General features: G+C 42.9%; 1 protein-coding gene across 2 annotated transcripts in view; it reads right to left on the bottom strand.

Moving 5' to 3' along the window:
- The window catches only part of LOC137094728 (phosphatidylethanolamine N-methyltransferase-like), an 84,242-nt gene that overhangs the window by 6,086 nt on the left and 59,831 nt on the right, over positions 1-18,325 (bottom strand). For both annotated transcript variants that reach the window (XM_067462178.1, XM_067462177.1), the window contains exon 5: positions 8,616-8,727. In XM_067462178.1, the coding sequence (XP_067318279.1) occupies positions 8,616-8,727 (112 nt within the window). The remainder of the gene's footprint in view (positions 1-8,615; positions 8,728-18,325) is intronic.

Consider the following 18,325-nt stretch of genomic DNA (forward strand, 5'->3'; position numbering starts at 1 on the left):
AGATGCATTTGGAATCGGTAGTAGGACCCACACCGAAGAGGCTTAGATAGTAAACAGCCTGGGAGAGGTTAAAAATGGTTTTTCCTACAGAGAAAGTTAATCAAAATCAGGTACCAGTCCATTGAGGACTAGACTAAGAAAACCTTGAAGTGTTGTTTGAACCATTGAAGATTTGTTGTTTGTTCCATAATAAAGACTTTGTTGTATCATTAAAGACTCTAAAGACCATCACTTCAGAAAAATCCCTGAGAACCTCTCTTTGAGGCGCCATGACTTCCCGCTGAGCTTAAAGTATACGTCCTGTAGAAAAGTACAGCTGTTACAGGCCCAGTGCGCGACAGAACAATTATTATTATTATTATTATTATTATTATCATCATCATCATCATCATCATCATCATCATCAGAGTCTGGATGTCTATCTGTCAGGAGGGCTTGGAGGTGTCTTCCTGCTATTTATTATTATTATTTGAAACACAACAAGATGAGTCCACTGCAGACAAGATCACTCTGCTGGCTGTTGTATTGGTTCACACGTTGGACACTTCCTAAGTGTCTAGGACTGTGTGATGTATTGGTGAATGATGTGTGCAGATCCCAGTAGGGTGGCTTTTTGCAGCTGGCAGGTGGTAATTTTGTCAGTGCCAATTGTGTTTAAGTTCAAGCCAAGGTCTTTAGGCACTGCACCCAGTGTGCTGATCACCACTGGGACCACCTTGACTGGCTTGTGCCAAGGACTTTGCAGTTCGATCTTTAAATCCTCATATCGTGTCAGCTTTTCCAGTTGTTTCTCTTCAGTCCTGCTGTCACCTGGGATTGCAACATCAACAAACCATACTTTGTTTTTTAACACGATTGAGAGGTCAGGAGTCTTGTGCTCCAAAATTCTGTCAGTCTGAGTTCGGAAGTCCCAGAGTAGTTTGAAATGTTCATTTTCTGTAACTTTTTCAGGCCTGTGATCCCACCAGTTCTTTGTCACAGGCAGATGGTATTTGTGGCACAAGTTCCAGTGACTCACCTGAGCAACGGTATTATGCCTCTGCTTGTAGTCTGTCTCCGCGATCTTCTTGCAGCAGCTGAGGATGTGATCTATTGTTTCATCTGCTTCCTTGCAGAGTCTACATTTGGGATCTGTCGTCAACTTTTCAATTCTGGCATCATCATCATCCTCATCATCCTCATCATCATCGAGTTGCTGTACTTCTAGAACATGGGCTGTATGACCATGTTCCAGAAGTATTCTCTCCTGACATTTTGCCCACATCTGTGGCAGGCCTCCTCAGAGATTGTGAGGTCTGTTGGAAACCAGGCAAGTGGGGTTTATATATCTGTGGAATGATGTCCAGGGTGGGGAAAAGAACTCTTGTCTATTTGAGGCAATTAATGTTGCAGTTGGCCACCTTGAGTAGCATTCAATGGCCTTGCAGCTTCAAAGCCTGGCTGCTGCCTGCTATTCAGTGCTTACTAAGCTGGCCAATTGCAACATTCACACCTGCCTCAAACAGACATTAGTTCTTTCTCCCACCCTGGACATTATTCCACAGATATATAAGCCCCACTTGCCTAGTTTCCAACAGACTTCACAACTTCTGAGGATGCCTGCCATAGATGTGGGCGAAACATCAGAAGAGAATGCTTCTGGAACATGGCCATAAAGACCGGAAAACTCACAGCAACCCAGTGAGTCTAGCCATTAAAGCTTTTGACAACACATTGTTGTTGTTGTTATTATTATTATTTTAATATGGAAAGGGCCATAGTTAACCAATAAATGCATGTTTCATATGAAAACGGCACACTCCAGTTCTAATAATGATAGTAGCAACAACAACACAACAACAACAGTATCCTAATATCCTGTTGATCATAGGATCATAGAATAGGAAGGAAGAGAACATTCTTGCTTTTTGGAAGGACACAAGGGGCCACCATTGAGAGGACCCCATCTCATGTCTTCCCGCAAGAGAAGGGACTCGATATCTTTGTAATATATAGTTTTCCGGTTGGTCAGCATCCGAGCTCTGTATGACGGTAACATCCATTAGCCTCTGGACCTAATTGGGTCATCTGCCTTTTCTCTTTCTTACTCATGGTGGGTTAAACAATGAGATTTCCCTTGCCGAAGAGGGAGATTAGGTAGGTGACTTAAGAGCTGAAAAGACGGTTATATAAGACCAGGATGACAGGGATGATGAAGCTGCAGAAATGTAGGCCAAGCTGAAAGATGGAAAGGGAATTTGTAGCGTACCCAAGGCTGCCCTGGTTCTGTGAGTCCATCTCTATAGAGCAGGCATGGACAAACTTCGGCTGTCTAGGTGTTTTGAACTTCAACTCCTATAATTCCTAACAGGACAGAGAGTTCCCCTGCTGAACAGCTCTCACAGTCAGGAAGTTCTTCCTAAGGTTCAGGTGGAATCTCCTTTCCTGTAGTTTGGAGCCATTGTTCTGCATCCTAATCTCCAGGGTGGCAGAAAATAAGCTTGCTCCCTCCTCCCTATGACTTCCCCTCACATATTTATTCATGGCCCTCATCACGTCTCCTCTCAGCCTTCTCTTCTGCAGGCTAAACATGCCCAGCTCTTTAAGCCGCTCCTCATAGGGCTTGTTCTCCAGACCCTTGATCATTTGAGTCACCCTCCTCTGGACACATTCCAGCTTGTCAACATCTCCCAGAATTGGACACAGTGCAATTCCAGGTAAAGTGGTCTGACCAAGGCAGAATAGAGTGGTAGCATGACTTCCCTGGATCTAGACACTAGACTCCTATTGATACAGGCCAAAATCTCATTGAGCTACATTTGGGATGTGGAGAGGCAAAAGTACCCCTTGGCAGACTTAGAACTCCCAACGATTCCATAGCATTGAGCCATAATCCATTATGCAGGCCAAAATCCAATTGGCTTTTTTAGCTACCAATCCAAAAGGCAACCCTTGATTTTAGGGATAATAATAATAATAATAATAATAATAATAATAATACTTTATTTGCACCACCTGACATCTGCCGGGAAGTAGCAGCCAATAGTGAAAGGACCAAGGCAGTGACATCTCCAGCTCATCCCCTGTTTGGTATCAGCCAGCACGTCAACGACTTAAATCAAGAAATAGTTTTCTAAGATCTACAGAGACACTCGCTGGAACACCTCAGCAAGCCAGAGTCCAAAAGTGGCAGGCTCAAACCCAGAACCTCAATCAATGGCTGATGCCAAATGAGAGACTCCCCCCTGGGCACACAGAAGACTGGGCGACTTGGAAGGCACTGAACAGACTGCACTCTGGCACCATGAGATACAGAGCCAACCTTAAGAAATGGGGCCACAAAGTGGAATCCACGACATGCGAGTGTGGAGAAGAGCAAACCACTGAGCACTTGCTGCAATGCAACCTGAGACCTGCTACATGCACAATGGAGGACCTTCTTGCAGCAACACCAGAGACACTCCAAGTCGCCAGATACTGGTCAAAGGACATTTAATCAACTACCAAGCTTGCAAACTTTGTGTTTTGTCTGTCTGTTTGTTTTAGTTAAAAATGCAATACATACGTCTAGCTGCTGCTGACACGATAAATAAATAAATACCGGGGGTGGACCACTCCCTGTAATTCGCACCAGTAAGTAATCTGGCTGCCGCTCGTTGGACAAATTGAAGTTTCCAGGCCGTCTTCAAGGGCAGCCCCACATAAAGCGCATTGCAATAATCCAATCTAGAGGTAACTAAGGCGTGGACCACTGTGGCCAAATCCGACTCCGGATGCCATTTATGTCCACCGATTGCCGATGCAGTAGTGGCACCTGAAAAGCAATCTCTGTTTTTGCCATTTTAGATACGGCACACCTTGACTTGACATCGAACCTTGACATGACCAGTTTACATAACGTTTTAGGATGCCGTTTGCCAGTTTACATAACATTTGACAACGACCTCGTAAAGTGTTATACAAACTGGCAAAATCAAGTTTTTGCTGTCAAGTCAAGAAAAGGGTGTGCCATATATACCTAATATGGCTTGAATGCAAACCTTGATTTTTGCCCTAGGCAAACTTTGGCCCTCTAGGTGTTTTGGACTCCAACTCCCACAATTCCTGGCCTCAGGCCCTTTCCTTTTCCCCCTCAGCCGCTTAAGCGGCTGAGGGGGAAAAGGAAGGGGCCTGAGGCCAGGAATTGTGGGAGTTGGAGTCCAAAACACCCGAAGGACTCAAGTTTGCCCATGCCTGGACCATGCCATATATAATGAGATCTGGATGCCATATATAACGGGACCCTTTTGGGAAAACTTGGTCCATTTGGAGAGGTGACAACCATGGAACAAGCTGTTCTCTCGATCCGTCTTCCAATATTATTTTTCATTTCGGTATGATCTTTCATCCTGCTTCGATCGAGACTCAACCTGCTTTGCGTATTGTTTCGATCGGACCGAAAAACCACTCCGAAAGTGGGTCACAAATGGAAATGAGGGCGACTTAGAAGAGGTCTCGGCGATGATTCAAAGAGGAGGACTGTATATATGACTCAAGAGGCAGCATCATGCCAGGGAGTGGGGTGCCGCTGCGGAGACAAAGCATGTAAACACCGGAGACGAATAATAAGGCCAAGCTGCAGAAGTAAACACTTCAGTTTGAAATGAGTGCGGACTCCGCGGCGTTACGACGACGAGAGAATCGCCCTGTGGTTTGTTATGCTAAGGCAGAACGTAAGGCAAAAGTAGGCTAAAGACAATATTCAGGACCGGAAGGTGTGAATCACAGGGTCATAGCATTGGAAGGGGTCTCCAGAGGCCATGCAGCCCAGGACTTTTGAGGTCCAAGTGGATTGTGTGTGCGATCTACACCTTTGAATGAATGCCGTTTGATAACATTTTCTCATGTAGGGGATGGAAGTTGGATAATCATCATAATCATCATCATCACTATATACAATTTTCTCATTTAAGAGGTGGAATCTGGATATTTATTTATTTATTTATTATTCAAACTTATATGCCGTCACTCCCCTGGGGCTCGGAGCAGCTTACAAGTACAGGCTAAAATCAAACACAATTTAAAAACAATTTAAAACAATTTAAAAACAGCAATATCAGAGATCAAAATAATGAGCTTCTGTGAGTTTTCCAGGCTGCACGGCCACGTTCCAGAAGCATTCTCTCCTGACATTTTGCCCACATCTATGGCAGGCATACTTAGAGGTTGTGAGATCTGTTGGAAACTAGGCAAGTGGGGTTTATATATTTGTGGAATGTCCAGGGTGCGGGAAAGAACTCTTGTCTGTTGGAGGCAAGCGTAAATGTTGCAGTTCGCCACCTTGATTAGCACTGAATAATAATAATAAATAATAAACTTTATTTATACCCCACCACCATCTCCCCAATGGAGACTCGGAGCGGCTTACATTTGGCCAAGCCCGGAAAACATATAAAACAAGATAAAACCAGAACTTAATAATAAACAACATCATCAAATTACATCAAGAAAAGAAAAAAAAAGATATAAACACAGTAATAAAATAGCATTCCAATAAACATAACCACAATAACAATGTGATGGACTAAAACAATAATAGTTTGGTAATACTAATAATGACTATGATAATGGTAATAATAATAGGGTGATGATGAAGATACAGCATTTTCTTATTTAAGATATCGAAGTTGGGTAATAATAATAATAATAATAATAATAATACACCTTTGAATGAATTGCCATGTAATAATAGTAATTCTAATACACCTCTGAACGAATGCAATTGATACCATTTTTTCATTTAAGGATTGAAAGTTGGGTAATAATAATAATAATAATAATAATAATAATAATAATAAATGACTATGGGTACCATTTGGACCTTTGCTATGGGATTCTGGTAGTTCCAGTTCACTCTTCAGTGCCACAGTGCTGGTGCCCTTGTCAAACTACAAATCCTATGGCAGTCAAAGTGGTATCAAACTGTATTAATTCAAAGTTGTAGATGTATCCAAAGTCTCTATCTTCCAAGGATTGCCCATTGTTGGCTCTACGGAGCCAAGACCATGAGAGTTCAAGGGGTAACCCATATCAATTCTACAATGTAGATTAGGCATGGGCAAACTTTGGCCCTTCAGGTGTTTTGGACTTCAACTCCCACAATTCCTAACAGCCGATAGGCTGTTAGGAATTGTGGGAGTTGAAGTACAAAACACTTGGAGAGCCAAAGTTTGCCCATGCCTGATGTAGATGCACCCTTAGAGACTTAAAAAATATTATTTCCCCACCAAAAATGGAAATGATGGTACCCAAGACTGAAGGATGCATAGATTGTCTATAGATTGTCATTCTGGCTCGTCTTTTTCCCTTTATCCTGTCTTTTCCTTTGACTTTAAAAAGAAGTCAGAATATGAAGCCCAGGAAATCGGATACGTTCCCTAAGTGCCTTTCGTGAGGTCACCCAGAACATGTTCTTGTTGGGATGGAAGGAAACAGCCTTGGTTTGTGGGCGTCATGGAGACCGTGATTGAATTGTCCAGAAGGGCAGATGGGAGGGTAACCACAATTAGGAGAAAATTGGTGCCTTTTTTGTAAAGGCAGGAAGAATATTTGGAAATAATTTCCAAAATTGTTTAAGAAAGGTTTGAGAAATTATATAATGATACTACTAGAAATATCTATCCTTGTCCCACACCTGCATCTGCATCATCCGGCTTGGAAACGCGGCGAATGCGACAGAAAGTCCTGTTCTGAATTCAAGTCCAAGAGGATTAAGCAGCTTTCCTTTCTTTTCTTTTTTTGCTGGCTTTGGCGCCATTATTACATAAGATCCTTCTTCGAAAAGGTCAAATCAGTATTAACCAGCTGCCCAAGTAAACTGGAGAAGAGAAGCATCGCGAGGCTTCGAGAGGCAAGAAAGAAGGGGAAGGTGGCTGCATTTATGTTTTGCTCCATTTTCAGGAATTTGGGGTGCCTCTACATTGCAGAAATAATGCAGTTTTGACACCACTGAACTCTCCTTAGCAGAGAAGATGACTGAACTAAAGAGACTGATGGATGGATAGCCAGATAGATGGATTATTGGATGGATGGATGGATGGATGATTGGATAAATAGATATAGATAGATAGATAGATAGATAGATAGATAGATAGATAGATTATTGAATGGATGGGATAGGTAGATAAGTCGGTAGGTAGGTGGGTAGGTACATGGATGACTGGATGGATGGATTGATTGATTATTGGATGGATGGAATAGGTAGGTAAGTCGGTAAGTAGGTAGGTAGGTAGGTAGGTACATGGATGACTGAATGGATGGATGGATTGATTGATTATTGGATAGATGGGATAGGTAGGTAAGTAGGTAGGTAGGTAGGTACATGGATGACTGGATGGATGGATTGATTATTGGATGGATGGGATAGGTAGGTAAGTGGGTAGGTAGGTAGATAGATGGATGACTGGACTGATTGATGGATGGATGGATAGATAGATAGATAGATAGATAGATAGATGATAGATAGATAGATAGACAGATGATTGAGTGGATGGATGGATGGATGGATGGAGAGAGAGAGAGAGAAAGAGAGATTATTGGATAGGTAGTTAGGCGGGTGGGTGAGTGGATAGAGATAGATAGATAGATAGATGGATGGATGATTGGATGGATGGATGGATGGATGGATTGATTATTGGATGGGTGGTTGGGTAGGTAGGTAGGTAGATAGGTAGGTAGATGGATGACTGGATGAACAGATAGATAGATAGATAGATAGATAGATAGATAGATAGATAGACAGACAGATAGATGATTGGATGGGTGGGTGGATGGATAGATAATAATTGGATGGATAGAGAGAGAGAGAGAGAGAGAGGGATAAATGATAGATTGATTATTAAATGGATGGATTAGGTAGGCAAGTGGATGGATGGATTGATTATTGGATGGACAGTTGGACAGGTAGGTAGGTAGAAGGATGACTGGATGAATAGATAGATAGATAGATAGATAGATAGATAGATAGATAGATCATTGGATGGATAGATGGATAGACAGACAGATAGATCGATAGAGGACAAGAGGACTAAATATTTAGCTTCCCAAAGCAAAAGACAAAATGGTACCCAAAGCCAGGTCTATCATTATCATTATCATTATCATTATTGTATTTATTATATTTATCCCCCATTTTCATCTCTTAAATGAGACTTGGCAACACCGAGCTGCTCCTGGATTATACAGGACAAAAGAATGCAATGGACGTGGCACCTTTTGCAATTTTCTTGCATTATTTAGAAGTCCTTGGTGATGACAAAGAGTCAGAGATGGTCATTAATTCATCCTCGGCAGCTAGGGTTTCAATTGGGTCACCTTGGAAATAAAGATCCTGCCAGATCTACCAGGATTTGGGATATTTCATGGTGACATTGATCGTTGACATCAGAACAACAGCGGACTTAATCTTTGGGAGAAGGTTTCCATGCTTAAAACTAGCAAGAGTCTCAGTTTCTTAATCTAGGGGTACACTGGAGAATAAATACAGTTTGACACCACTTGAACTGTCCTGGCTCAATCCCATAGAATCCTGGGAGTTGTAGTTTTGCAAAGTCTTGAGTGACAAGTATAACCATCTCCCCCGTCCCCACATGACTCACATCAGAGACCATCCAAGGTAGACAATGGTGCTTCCCCAGTACATGGGGTTGTCCAAGACGCTGAAGGGGAAGCCGGTCACCTTTGCTTCCATTAGGATGCCAAAGTAGTCGCCTAGAAGCCAAAAAGACAAATATTTTAGCTAAGGACTTGAAACATCAAATGCCGGAGCAGACCAAAGATCCATCCAGAGCTTCGAAAGGTTTGGAGATCTATTCTGTAGAATAGGCATGGGCAAACTTTGGTCCTCCAGGTGTTTTGGACTGAGGGGGAAAGGGAAAGGGCCTGAGGCTGTTAGGAATTGTGGGAGTTGAAGTTCAAAACACCTGGAGGGCCAAAGTTTGCCCATGCCTGCTGTAGAATGAATGCAGTTTCACATATTTATACATGACCCTCATCATGTCTCCTCTCCTCCTTCTCTTCTGCAGGCTAAACATGCTCAGTTCTTTCAGCCGCTCCTCATAGGGCTTGTTCTCCAGACCCCTGATTATATGAGTTGCCCTCCTCTGGACACCTTCCAGCTTGGAGTCAACATCTTCCTTGAACTGCGGTGCCCAGAATTGGACACAATGTGATTCCAGGTGTGGTCTGACCAAGGCAGAAGAGAGGGTGAGCATGACTTCCCTGGATCTAGACACTAGACTCCTATTTATGCAGGCCAAAATCCCATTGGCTTTTTAAGCTGTCACATGACATTGTTGGCTCATGCTCTCCTTCCTCCCCACGAGGACTCCAAGATCTTTTTCACACATACTGCTCTCGAGCCAGGCATCGTCCCCCATTCTGTCTCTTTGCAGTTCCTTTTTTCTGCCTAAGTGGAGTATCTTGCATTTGTCCCTGTTGAACATTATCGTGTTAGTTTTGGCCAATCATCTCTCTAATCTGCCAAGATGGTTTTGAATCCTGCTCCTGTCTTCTGGAGTATTGGCTATCCCTCCCAATTTGGTGTCGTCTGCAAACTTGATGATCCTGCCTTCTAACCCTTCCTCTAAGTCAGGGTTTCTCAACCTGGGGGTCGGGACCCCTGGGGGGGGTCACGAGGGGGTGTCAGAGGGGTCGCCGAAGCCCATCAGAAAACACAGTATTTTCTGGTAGGAAGTTTAATCCCAATTATATCGTTTGTGGGGAATTCTCTTTGATTGTAGGTGAACTATAAATCCCAGCAACTACAACTCCCAAATGTCAAGGTCTATTTTCCCCAAACTCCATCAGTGTTCACATTTGGGAATACTGTGTATTCGTGCCAAGCTTGGTCCAGAATTATCATTATTTTAGTCCACGGTTCTCTCTAGATGTAGGTGAACTACAACTCCAAAACTCAAGGTCAATGCTCACCAAACCCTTCCAGTAATTTCTGTTGGTCATGGGAGTTCTTTGTGCTAAGTTTGGTTCATTTGTTCAATTTCATTGTTGGTGAAGTTCAGAATGCTCTTTGGTTGTAGGTGTACTATAAATCCCAGCAACTACAACTCCCAAATGACAAAAACAATCCCCACCAGTATTCAAATTTGAGCGTATTGAGCATTTGTGCTAAATTTGGACCAGTGAAAATAATTTAATGGTTGGGGTCTCCACAACATAAGGAACTGTATTAAGGCTCGCGGCTTTAGGAAGGTTGAGAACCACTGCTCTAAGTAATTAAGAAAGATGTATAAATATGTGAGAGGAAGCCACAGGGAGGAGGGAGCAAGCTTGTTTTCTGCTTCCCTGGAGACTATGGCTTCAAACTACAAGAGAGGAGATTCCATCTGAACATGAGGAAGAACTTCCTGACTGTGAGAGCCGTTCAGCAGTGGAACTCTCTGCCCCGGAGTGTGGTGGAGGCTCCTTCTTTGGAAGCTTTTAAACAGAGACTGGATGGCCATCTGTCAGGGGTGATTTGAATGCAATATTCCTGCTCCTTGGCAGAATGGGGTTGGACTGGATGGCCCATGAGGTCTCTTCCAACTCTTTGATTCTATGATTCTATGATCTATGTTGAACAGGACCGGGCCCAGGACAGAACCCTCAATTAACTCAACCATTTTGCACTTGCAATTCAACCCTTCCAATTTTGCATTTGAACCCTACAAATTGCATGCAACTGAACCCCACCATTGAATGCACCATCCAATTTAGCACCTAAGCATCGAATCCAACCATTTGCAAGCAACTGAACCCCAAAATTGAATGAAGTGCATACTGACAGGAACAAAAACATTTTGCACTTCCAATTGAACCCCAATTGCAAATTTTCATGCAATGGAACCCTGCAATTGAATGAACCCTCCGGTTTTTCCCTTCCAATTGAACCCCAAGATTTTTACCCCCATATCCTCAATATGTTTCTGCATATCGGAGAAAAAAAACAATCATTGTCATTGTGCGGCAATCTCAAAGCCAATGTTCGAACTCCGACATTTGTAAGGCTGACTCAGCAGGTTGTCAACGCCATCGCCAAGCAACAGGCAAGGCATGATTTCTAAAGTTTTCTGCTGTGTCATTATCCCACTTGGCCAGTTCGGGGACAGAAAAACAATGGGATGAGGGCCATTCATTCTCGGGGCTTCAAGCCGAGTGGCCTTTTTCTGGCACAGCGTGGGGCCAAAGCGATTGTAGATCTGGCCCTGGGTAGTAATGCACGTAAATTATAGCGTGTTGCACTTTGTGCAAATGTCAATTCCGAGTCATGTCAACTTCACACTGATTGAGGTGGGGGCAGCAGAACGCTAAAACAATGGGGGACCGTGCTATAAGTGCCCATTGTAATTTCAGCACAAAGCACTTCTCCGACTCAAAGGCACTTTAGAACCCATCCATTCATTTCGCACCGCTCCCTCTTTAATTTGACTTAAAGGGTTTGATAAGCCGCCCTTTTCCTTCAAAGTGAAGCAGGGAGAAAAACAAGAAGTGGAAACTGGTATTTGTAAGCTATGCAAGGGAATGTCGGAAGCTCAGAAAAGCCAGTGCCGTTGTTGCAAGGCCAGGGACTGTGCCGATTAAGGATGCCAGTCCAAAAAAGGCACTCCCTCTATTCATATATGATTGCATTCTATCCCAATTTACTTCTTAATTTGATCTAGAAAGCACTTGGTTAAGGGAATGGATCACAGTCAGAAAACAGAATCGGTTGAATAGTGGAAGCTTATATTTATATCTTGTAATTACAAGACTGAGCTCTAGATGGCGCTGGGTTGAAAGGGGGTAGAATGAATTAGGTTTTTGTGGGTTTTTTCGGGCTATAGCGCCATGTTGTAAAGGCATTTCTCCTGACGTTTCGCCTGCATCTATGGCAAGCATCCTCAGAGGTAGTGAGGTCTGTTGGAATTAGGACAAAGGGTTTATATACCTGTGGAATGGCTGGGGTGGGGCAAAGAGCTCTTCTCTGCTGGAGCTGGGTGTGAATGTTTCAACTGACCACCTTCATTAGCATTTGAAGGCCTGGCTGAGCCTGGGAAAATCTTTTGTTGAGAGGTGTTAAGATGTGCGTGGTTGTTTCCTCTCTGCTGTTTTGCTGTTGTAATTTTAGAGTTTTTTTTAATACTGGTAGCTAGATTTTGTTCATTTTCATGGTCTCTTCCTTTCTGTTGAAATTGTCCACTTGTTTGTGGATTTCAATGGCTTCTCTGTTTAGTCTGACATGGTGGTTGTTAGTGTGGTCCAGCATTTCTGTGTTCTCAAATAATAGCATAATATTATTTGACACAGCATATTATTTGAGAACACAGAAATGCTGGACCACACCAACAACCACCATGTCAGACTACACAGAGAAGCCATTGAAATCCACAAGCATGTGGACAATTTCAACAGAAAGGAAGAGGTGCTCTGCTATGGTTGAAGTAGTCTGCAATGCCTTTCATGTTCCTTGATTCATGTTTGGGCGCTGTGTTTGGTGGTCCCTATGTAGACTTCGACAATACAAGGCCATTAAATGCTAATAAAGGTGGCCAATTGCAACATTCACCCTTGTCTCGGGCAGACCAGAGTTCTTTCTCCCACCCTGGACATTATTCCATAGATATATAAACCCCACTTGCCAAGTTTCCAACAGACCTCACAACCTCTGAGGATGCCTGCCATAGATGTGGGCGAAACGTCAGGAGGGAATGCTTCTGGAAAATGGCTGTACAGCCCGGAAAACTCTCAATAACCCAATGTTTATTACGTTATGATATGTCTTTGTATAGTTATTAATGGTTTTAATTCATATTTATATGTTATTAATTTAGTTAGGTTATGTATTGCTTTTATATGTATGTTCGTCATTGATTTTTTGCCATTTTGATATGAGTGAGAAGAGCGGTATAGAAATGCAACAAATAAACAAGTAAACAAACAAACATGGGACAGGACTTCCTCCTTCTCTCCCAAACTCCACTGACGCCAAACCTGCCCATCATTCGAGGCAACCATCACAATCCAAGACCTTTCGTTCTCAGCGGAGGTATCATTATTATTCCATCTCGCTGCAAGAAAATTGCCTGTCTTTTCCCTGAAATATTACCTTCCTCCTCCTACTTTTCTGCAAATTGTATATTAGGCGCCTCTTATGAATTCCTGGGCGTCTATACGCTCGTTTGGATGTCAGATGGGGGAGATAAAGAGACAACCAGACTTGGCCTTGGAAAGCTTTGTCCTTTCCAAAAATTGCAGAAACAGTAGGGATTTGGAGTCCAAATTGGGAGCATTTGGGGCACAGAGGAAGAACACAAAGACCCGAGAGCAAGCTTTTGAGTTGCTCTAATTCTCCAGCCCGACAGACACACAAACCAGTAGAGAGAGAAACAAGATGTTTTGACAGTACCTGGAAAAGCATAAGTCGGGCATTTGTGCTAATCTTCCTTAAGAGCACATTAAACAAAGCTGTGTGAATGGTTTGGTTACTAAATCCGAGCAAACCGCAGCTCATGGAGGGATTGTTTCTCTCAATGAAAACCATTCCTCTCCACTGCTAGTTTTCCATTGTATGCATAAAGGGTGCCCAGCAGCACCTAATGGGGCCCCTAAATGCGATTTGGGGGGGGGGGGCAGGGACCCTCCCTAAAGCTTTCAAAAACCTGCCCCAATTTTTAAATTTTGGGGTGATTTTTGCCCCAAACTCTCTCCAAAAGGCAACTGTTTCATAGAATCATAGAATCAAAGAGTTGGAAGAGACCTCATGGTCCATCCAGTCCAACCCCATTCTGCCAAGAAGCAGGAATATTGCATTCAAATCACCCCTGACAGATGGCCATCCAGCCTCTGTTTAAAAGCTTCCAAAGAAGGAGCCTCCACCACACTCCGGGGCAGAGAGTTCCACTGCTGAACGGCTCTCACAGTCAGGAAGTTCTTCCTCATGTTCAGATGGAATCTCCTCTCTTGTAGTTTGAAGCCATTGTTCCATTGCGTCCTAGTCTCCAGGGAAGCAGAAAACAAGCTTGCTCCCTCCTCCGTGGCTTCCTCTCACATATTTATACATGACTATCACATCCCCTCTCAGCCTTCTCTTCTTCAGGCTGAACATGCCCAGCTCCTTAAGCTGCTCCTCATAGGGCTTATTCTCCAGACCTTTTATCATTTTAGTCGCCCTCCTCTGGACACATTCCAGCTTGTCAATATCTCTCTTGAATTGTGGTGCCCAGAATTGGACACAATATTCCAGGTGTGGTCTAACCAAAGCAGTTTGCTCCCCTGGATCTTGGTTCTCAACATCTCCAGAATCCCATTTTTTTCTGGCCAAGAGTTAACGCTCCTGGATACCTTTTCAATCAATTATAATGCTTCCCAGTACAGTGTGCTTTAAGAACAGACAAGTATCTCGAGCTCTGAGGATTACCTGGGAAGGGATCCCACTGGAACACTGCAGCACATCCAAATACCTGGGAGTCACTCTGGACCGTGTTCTGCCTTACAAGAAGCACTGCTTGAATACCAAGCAAAAAGTGGGCGCTAGAAGCAGATAGTGGAAACAGAAAAATGGCCTGTCTCAGGACAGCGTGCTTGCTCCATCAATGTTCAACATTACACAAATTATCAGCCACTACCAGAAGGGACAGAGAGTTTCATCTATGCCGACGATTGTGCCATCACCGCCCAAGCAGGGAGCTTTGAAATGGTTGAACAGAAGCTCTCTGAAACTTTAGGTGGTCTTACTGCCTATTACAGGGAAAACAAGCTGATCCCTAATCCATCTAAAACACAGACATGCGCCTTTCACCTTAAGAACAGACAAGCATCCTGAGCTCTAAGGATTACCTGTAATGTTCGTTTGTGGGATTAACATAACTCAAAAACCACTGGATGAATTGACACCAAATTTGGACACAATACACCTATCAGGCCAACGAGTGACCACCACTCATAAAAATACTGAAAAACACAGCAGAAAAGACTTAAAAAGCAATATATATATATATATATATATATATATATATATATATAAATACATTACAATGCATGCGCAAAACCACATAGATATATATGCAAACACACATATATGCACATATACACAAATATATACACACATATACACAAAACACACACATATACACAGACTGAGCCACAGCAATGAATGGCAGGGGACGGCTAGTAAATAAATAACACTTTTTGCTATCAAAATAGCAATTGGGTGGCAAAAATAAATTTACAACCTCCTATGCGTTATATTATTTTGGTTAATTTACAATAATAATAATAATAATAATAATAATAATCTATATAAATAAAAATGTAATGTTCGTTTGTGGGATTAACAGAACTCAAAAACCACTGGACGAATTGACACCAAATTTGGACACAAGACACCTAACAACCCAATGTATATCCTTCACTCAAAAAATGATTTTGTCATTTGGGAGTTGTAGTTACTGGGATTTATAGTTCACCTACAATCAAAGAGCATTCTGAACCCCACCAACGATGGAATTGAACCAAACTTGGCACACAGTTCTCCCATGACCAACAGAAAATACTGGAAGGGTTTGGTGGGCAGTGTCCTTTGGTTTTGGAGTTGTAGCTCACCTACATCCAGAGGTCACTGTGGACTCAAACAATGATGGATCTGGGCCAAACTCTACACGAATACTCAATATGCCCAGATGTGAACACTGGTGGAGTTTGGGGAAAATAGAATCTTAACATTTGGGAGTTGTAGTTGCTGGGATTTATAGTTCACCTATAATCACAGAGCATTCTGAACCCCACCAATGATAGAATTGGGCCAAACCTCCCACGCAGAACCCCCATGTGGGCCACAGCAACGTGTGGCAGGGGACGGCTAGTAATAATAATAATAATAATAATAATAATAATAATAAACTTTATTTGTACCCCACCACCATCTCCCCGAAGGGACTTGGGGAAGCTCACAAAAGCACTCAAGGTGCAACACACAAATACAAACGACAAATCCTAGGCCGCCAAACAACCAATCCTAGGCTTCCATAGCATTGAGTTGTGACATCACAAATGCATACATTCTACAGATGTATCCCTTTGCTGCTGTTGTATATGTGAGTGGTCTAGTTGTAATGATAGTAAAGCAGCTAAGAAAGGTTCCCATATCTGCCCTCTTCTGCCTGGCCTCCTTTCAACAGAAACCTCATTACCTCCTCCAAGGCATGGATTAATCGTGACATGTTGCAGAAAATAGGGCAAAAGCCTTATAGAGAATGGGAAACAAATACATCTAAGCATTCAAAAATGAGCAATCCGGAGAGCGCCAGAGCTTCGGCACAATGGTTTTGGAGGAACAATGGCCCAGGTAGATGTAGGTGTGCTACCCTACTGAGTTCACACTCCTGTGAAAATTAAGGAAGGGAAGCAATAGGGCGAGTGAGCTTGGAATGAAGAGACCCCACCGTTCAAAAGTGGCCCCTGCTGCGAAGGAAATTGGGAAGCCACAGAGAAACGCTTTAGTTCGAGCGATGCACTATGTGCCACTTTCGAAACATCTCTCAAATGCCTAATTGAATGGCACGACTTAAGAAGGAGAGCCCTATGGAGAAAGGAAAGGTGATTTTCCTACCTTCCAGGGGTTCTTACTAGGAGCTTCTAGAACAGTGGTTCTCAACCTTCCTAATGACGTGACCCCTTAATACAGTTCCTCATGTTGTGCTGACCCCCAACCATAAAATTATTTTTGTTGCTACTTCATAACTGTCATTTTGCCGTAATGTAAATATTGGATATGCAGGACGTATTTTCATTCACTGGACCAAATTTGTCACGAATACCCGATACGCCCAAATTTGAATACTGGTGGGTTGTGGGGACTGATTTTGTCATTTGGAAGTTGTAGTTTCTGGGATTTATAGTTTACCTACACTCAAAGAGCATTCTGAACTCCACCCTTGATGGAATTGAACCAAACTTGGCACACAGAACTCCCATGACCAAGAGAAAATACTTGAAGGGTTGGTGGGCATTGACCTTGAGTTTGGGAGTTGTAGTTCACCTACATCCAGAGAGCATGGTGGACTCAAACAATGATGGATCTGGACCAAACTTGGCATGACTACTCAATATGCCCAAATGCGAACACTGGTGGAGTTTGGGAGAAATAGAGCTTGACATTTGGGAGCTGTAGCTGCTGGGATGTATAGTTCACCTACAATCAAAGAGCATTCTGAACTTCACCAACGATGGAATTGAGCCAAACTTGACACAGAACTCCCATAACCAATGGAAAATACTTTGGAGGGCACTGACCTTGAGTTTTGGAGTTGTAGTTCACCTACATCCAGAGAGCACTGTGGACTCAAACAATGATGGATCTGGATGGACTCAAACTTGGCATGACTACTCAATATGCCCAAATGCGAACACTAGTGGAGTTTGGGAGAAATAGAGCTTGACATTTGGGAGTTGTAGTTCCTGGGATTTATAGTTCACCTACAATCAAAGAGCATTCTGAACTCCACCAACGATGGGATTGAACCATCTTATGACCAACAGAAAATACTGGAAAGGTTTGGTGGGTATTGATCTTGAGTTTGGGAGTTGTAGTTCACCTACATCCAGAGAGCACTGTGGACTCAAACAATGATGGATCAGGATCAAACTTGGCACGAATACTCAATATGCCTAAATGTGAACACTGGTGGAGTTAGACCTTGACCTTTGCAAGTTGTAGTTCCTGGGATTTATAGTTCACCTACAATCAAAGAGCATTCTGAACCCCACCAATGATGGAATTGAACCAAATTTCCCACACAGGACCCCCCTGACCCAGGTTGAGAAATGCTGTTCTAGAACTTGAGCCTTTAGGTTTGCTCCTTTCTGAGATGAAGCTCAAAACCATTCAAGTGTAGCATCTGGTGCTCTCCATTTCATGACTCCACTCTGGGTTTTAGTCCAAAGTTTCAAGAAGGTAGACCAAGGAGTTGATCTAATTTTTGTAGCAGCAGATAGGAGAGATAATACCAAGAGCAATCCTTTGTTTGGAGGTCAGAAAAGTACGTTTACTTCCAGCTGGGACTCTGGTGAGGAGTTGTGTAAAAAAGCAACCAGAGTGAGGATAAAGGAGTTGACTTTGCCTTTTATATTTCTTCAAATGCAGGCAAACAAAGAAACATAATTCTACATACATTACATCATCTCTATGTCACTTTAGCATCATAGAAAGATAAAATTCTATCTTCCAACATGCAAGAGGCATGACTCTCTTTTTTTTTTCTCCTAAGAGCAGTTTACAGCTTACACCAATCCATCATGAGGCCTACTTTGACCTGTCAGGAGGGAGAGAGATTCC

Source organism: Anolis sagrei, chromosome Y, assembly GCF_037176765.1.
Source record: "Anolis sagrei isolate rAnoSag1 chromosome Y, rAnoSag1.mat, whole genome shotgun sequence".
Lineage (NCBI taxonomy): Eukaryota > Metazoa > Chordata > Lepidosauria > Squamata > Dactyloidae > Anolis > Anolis sagrei.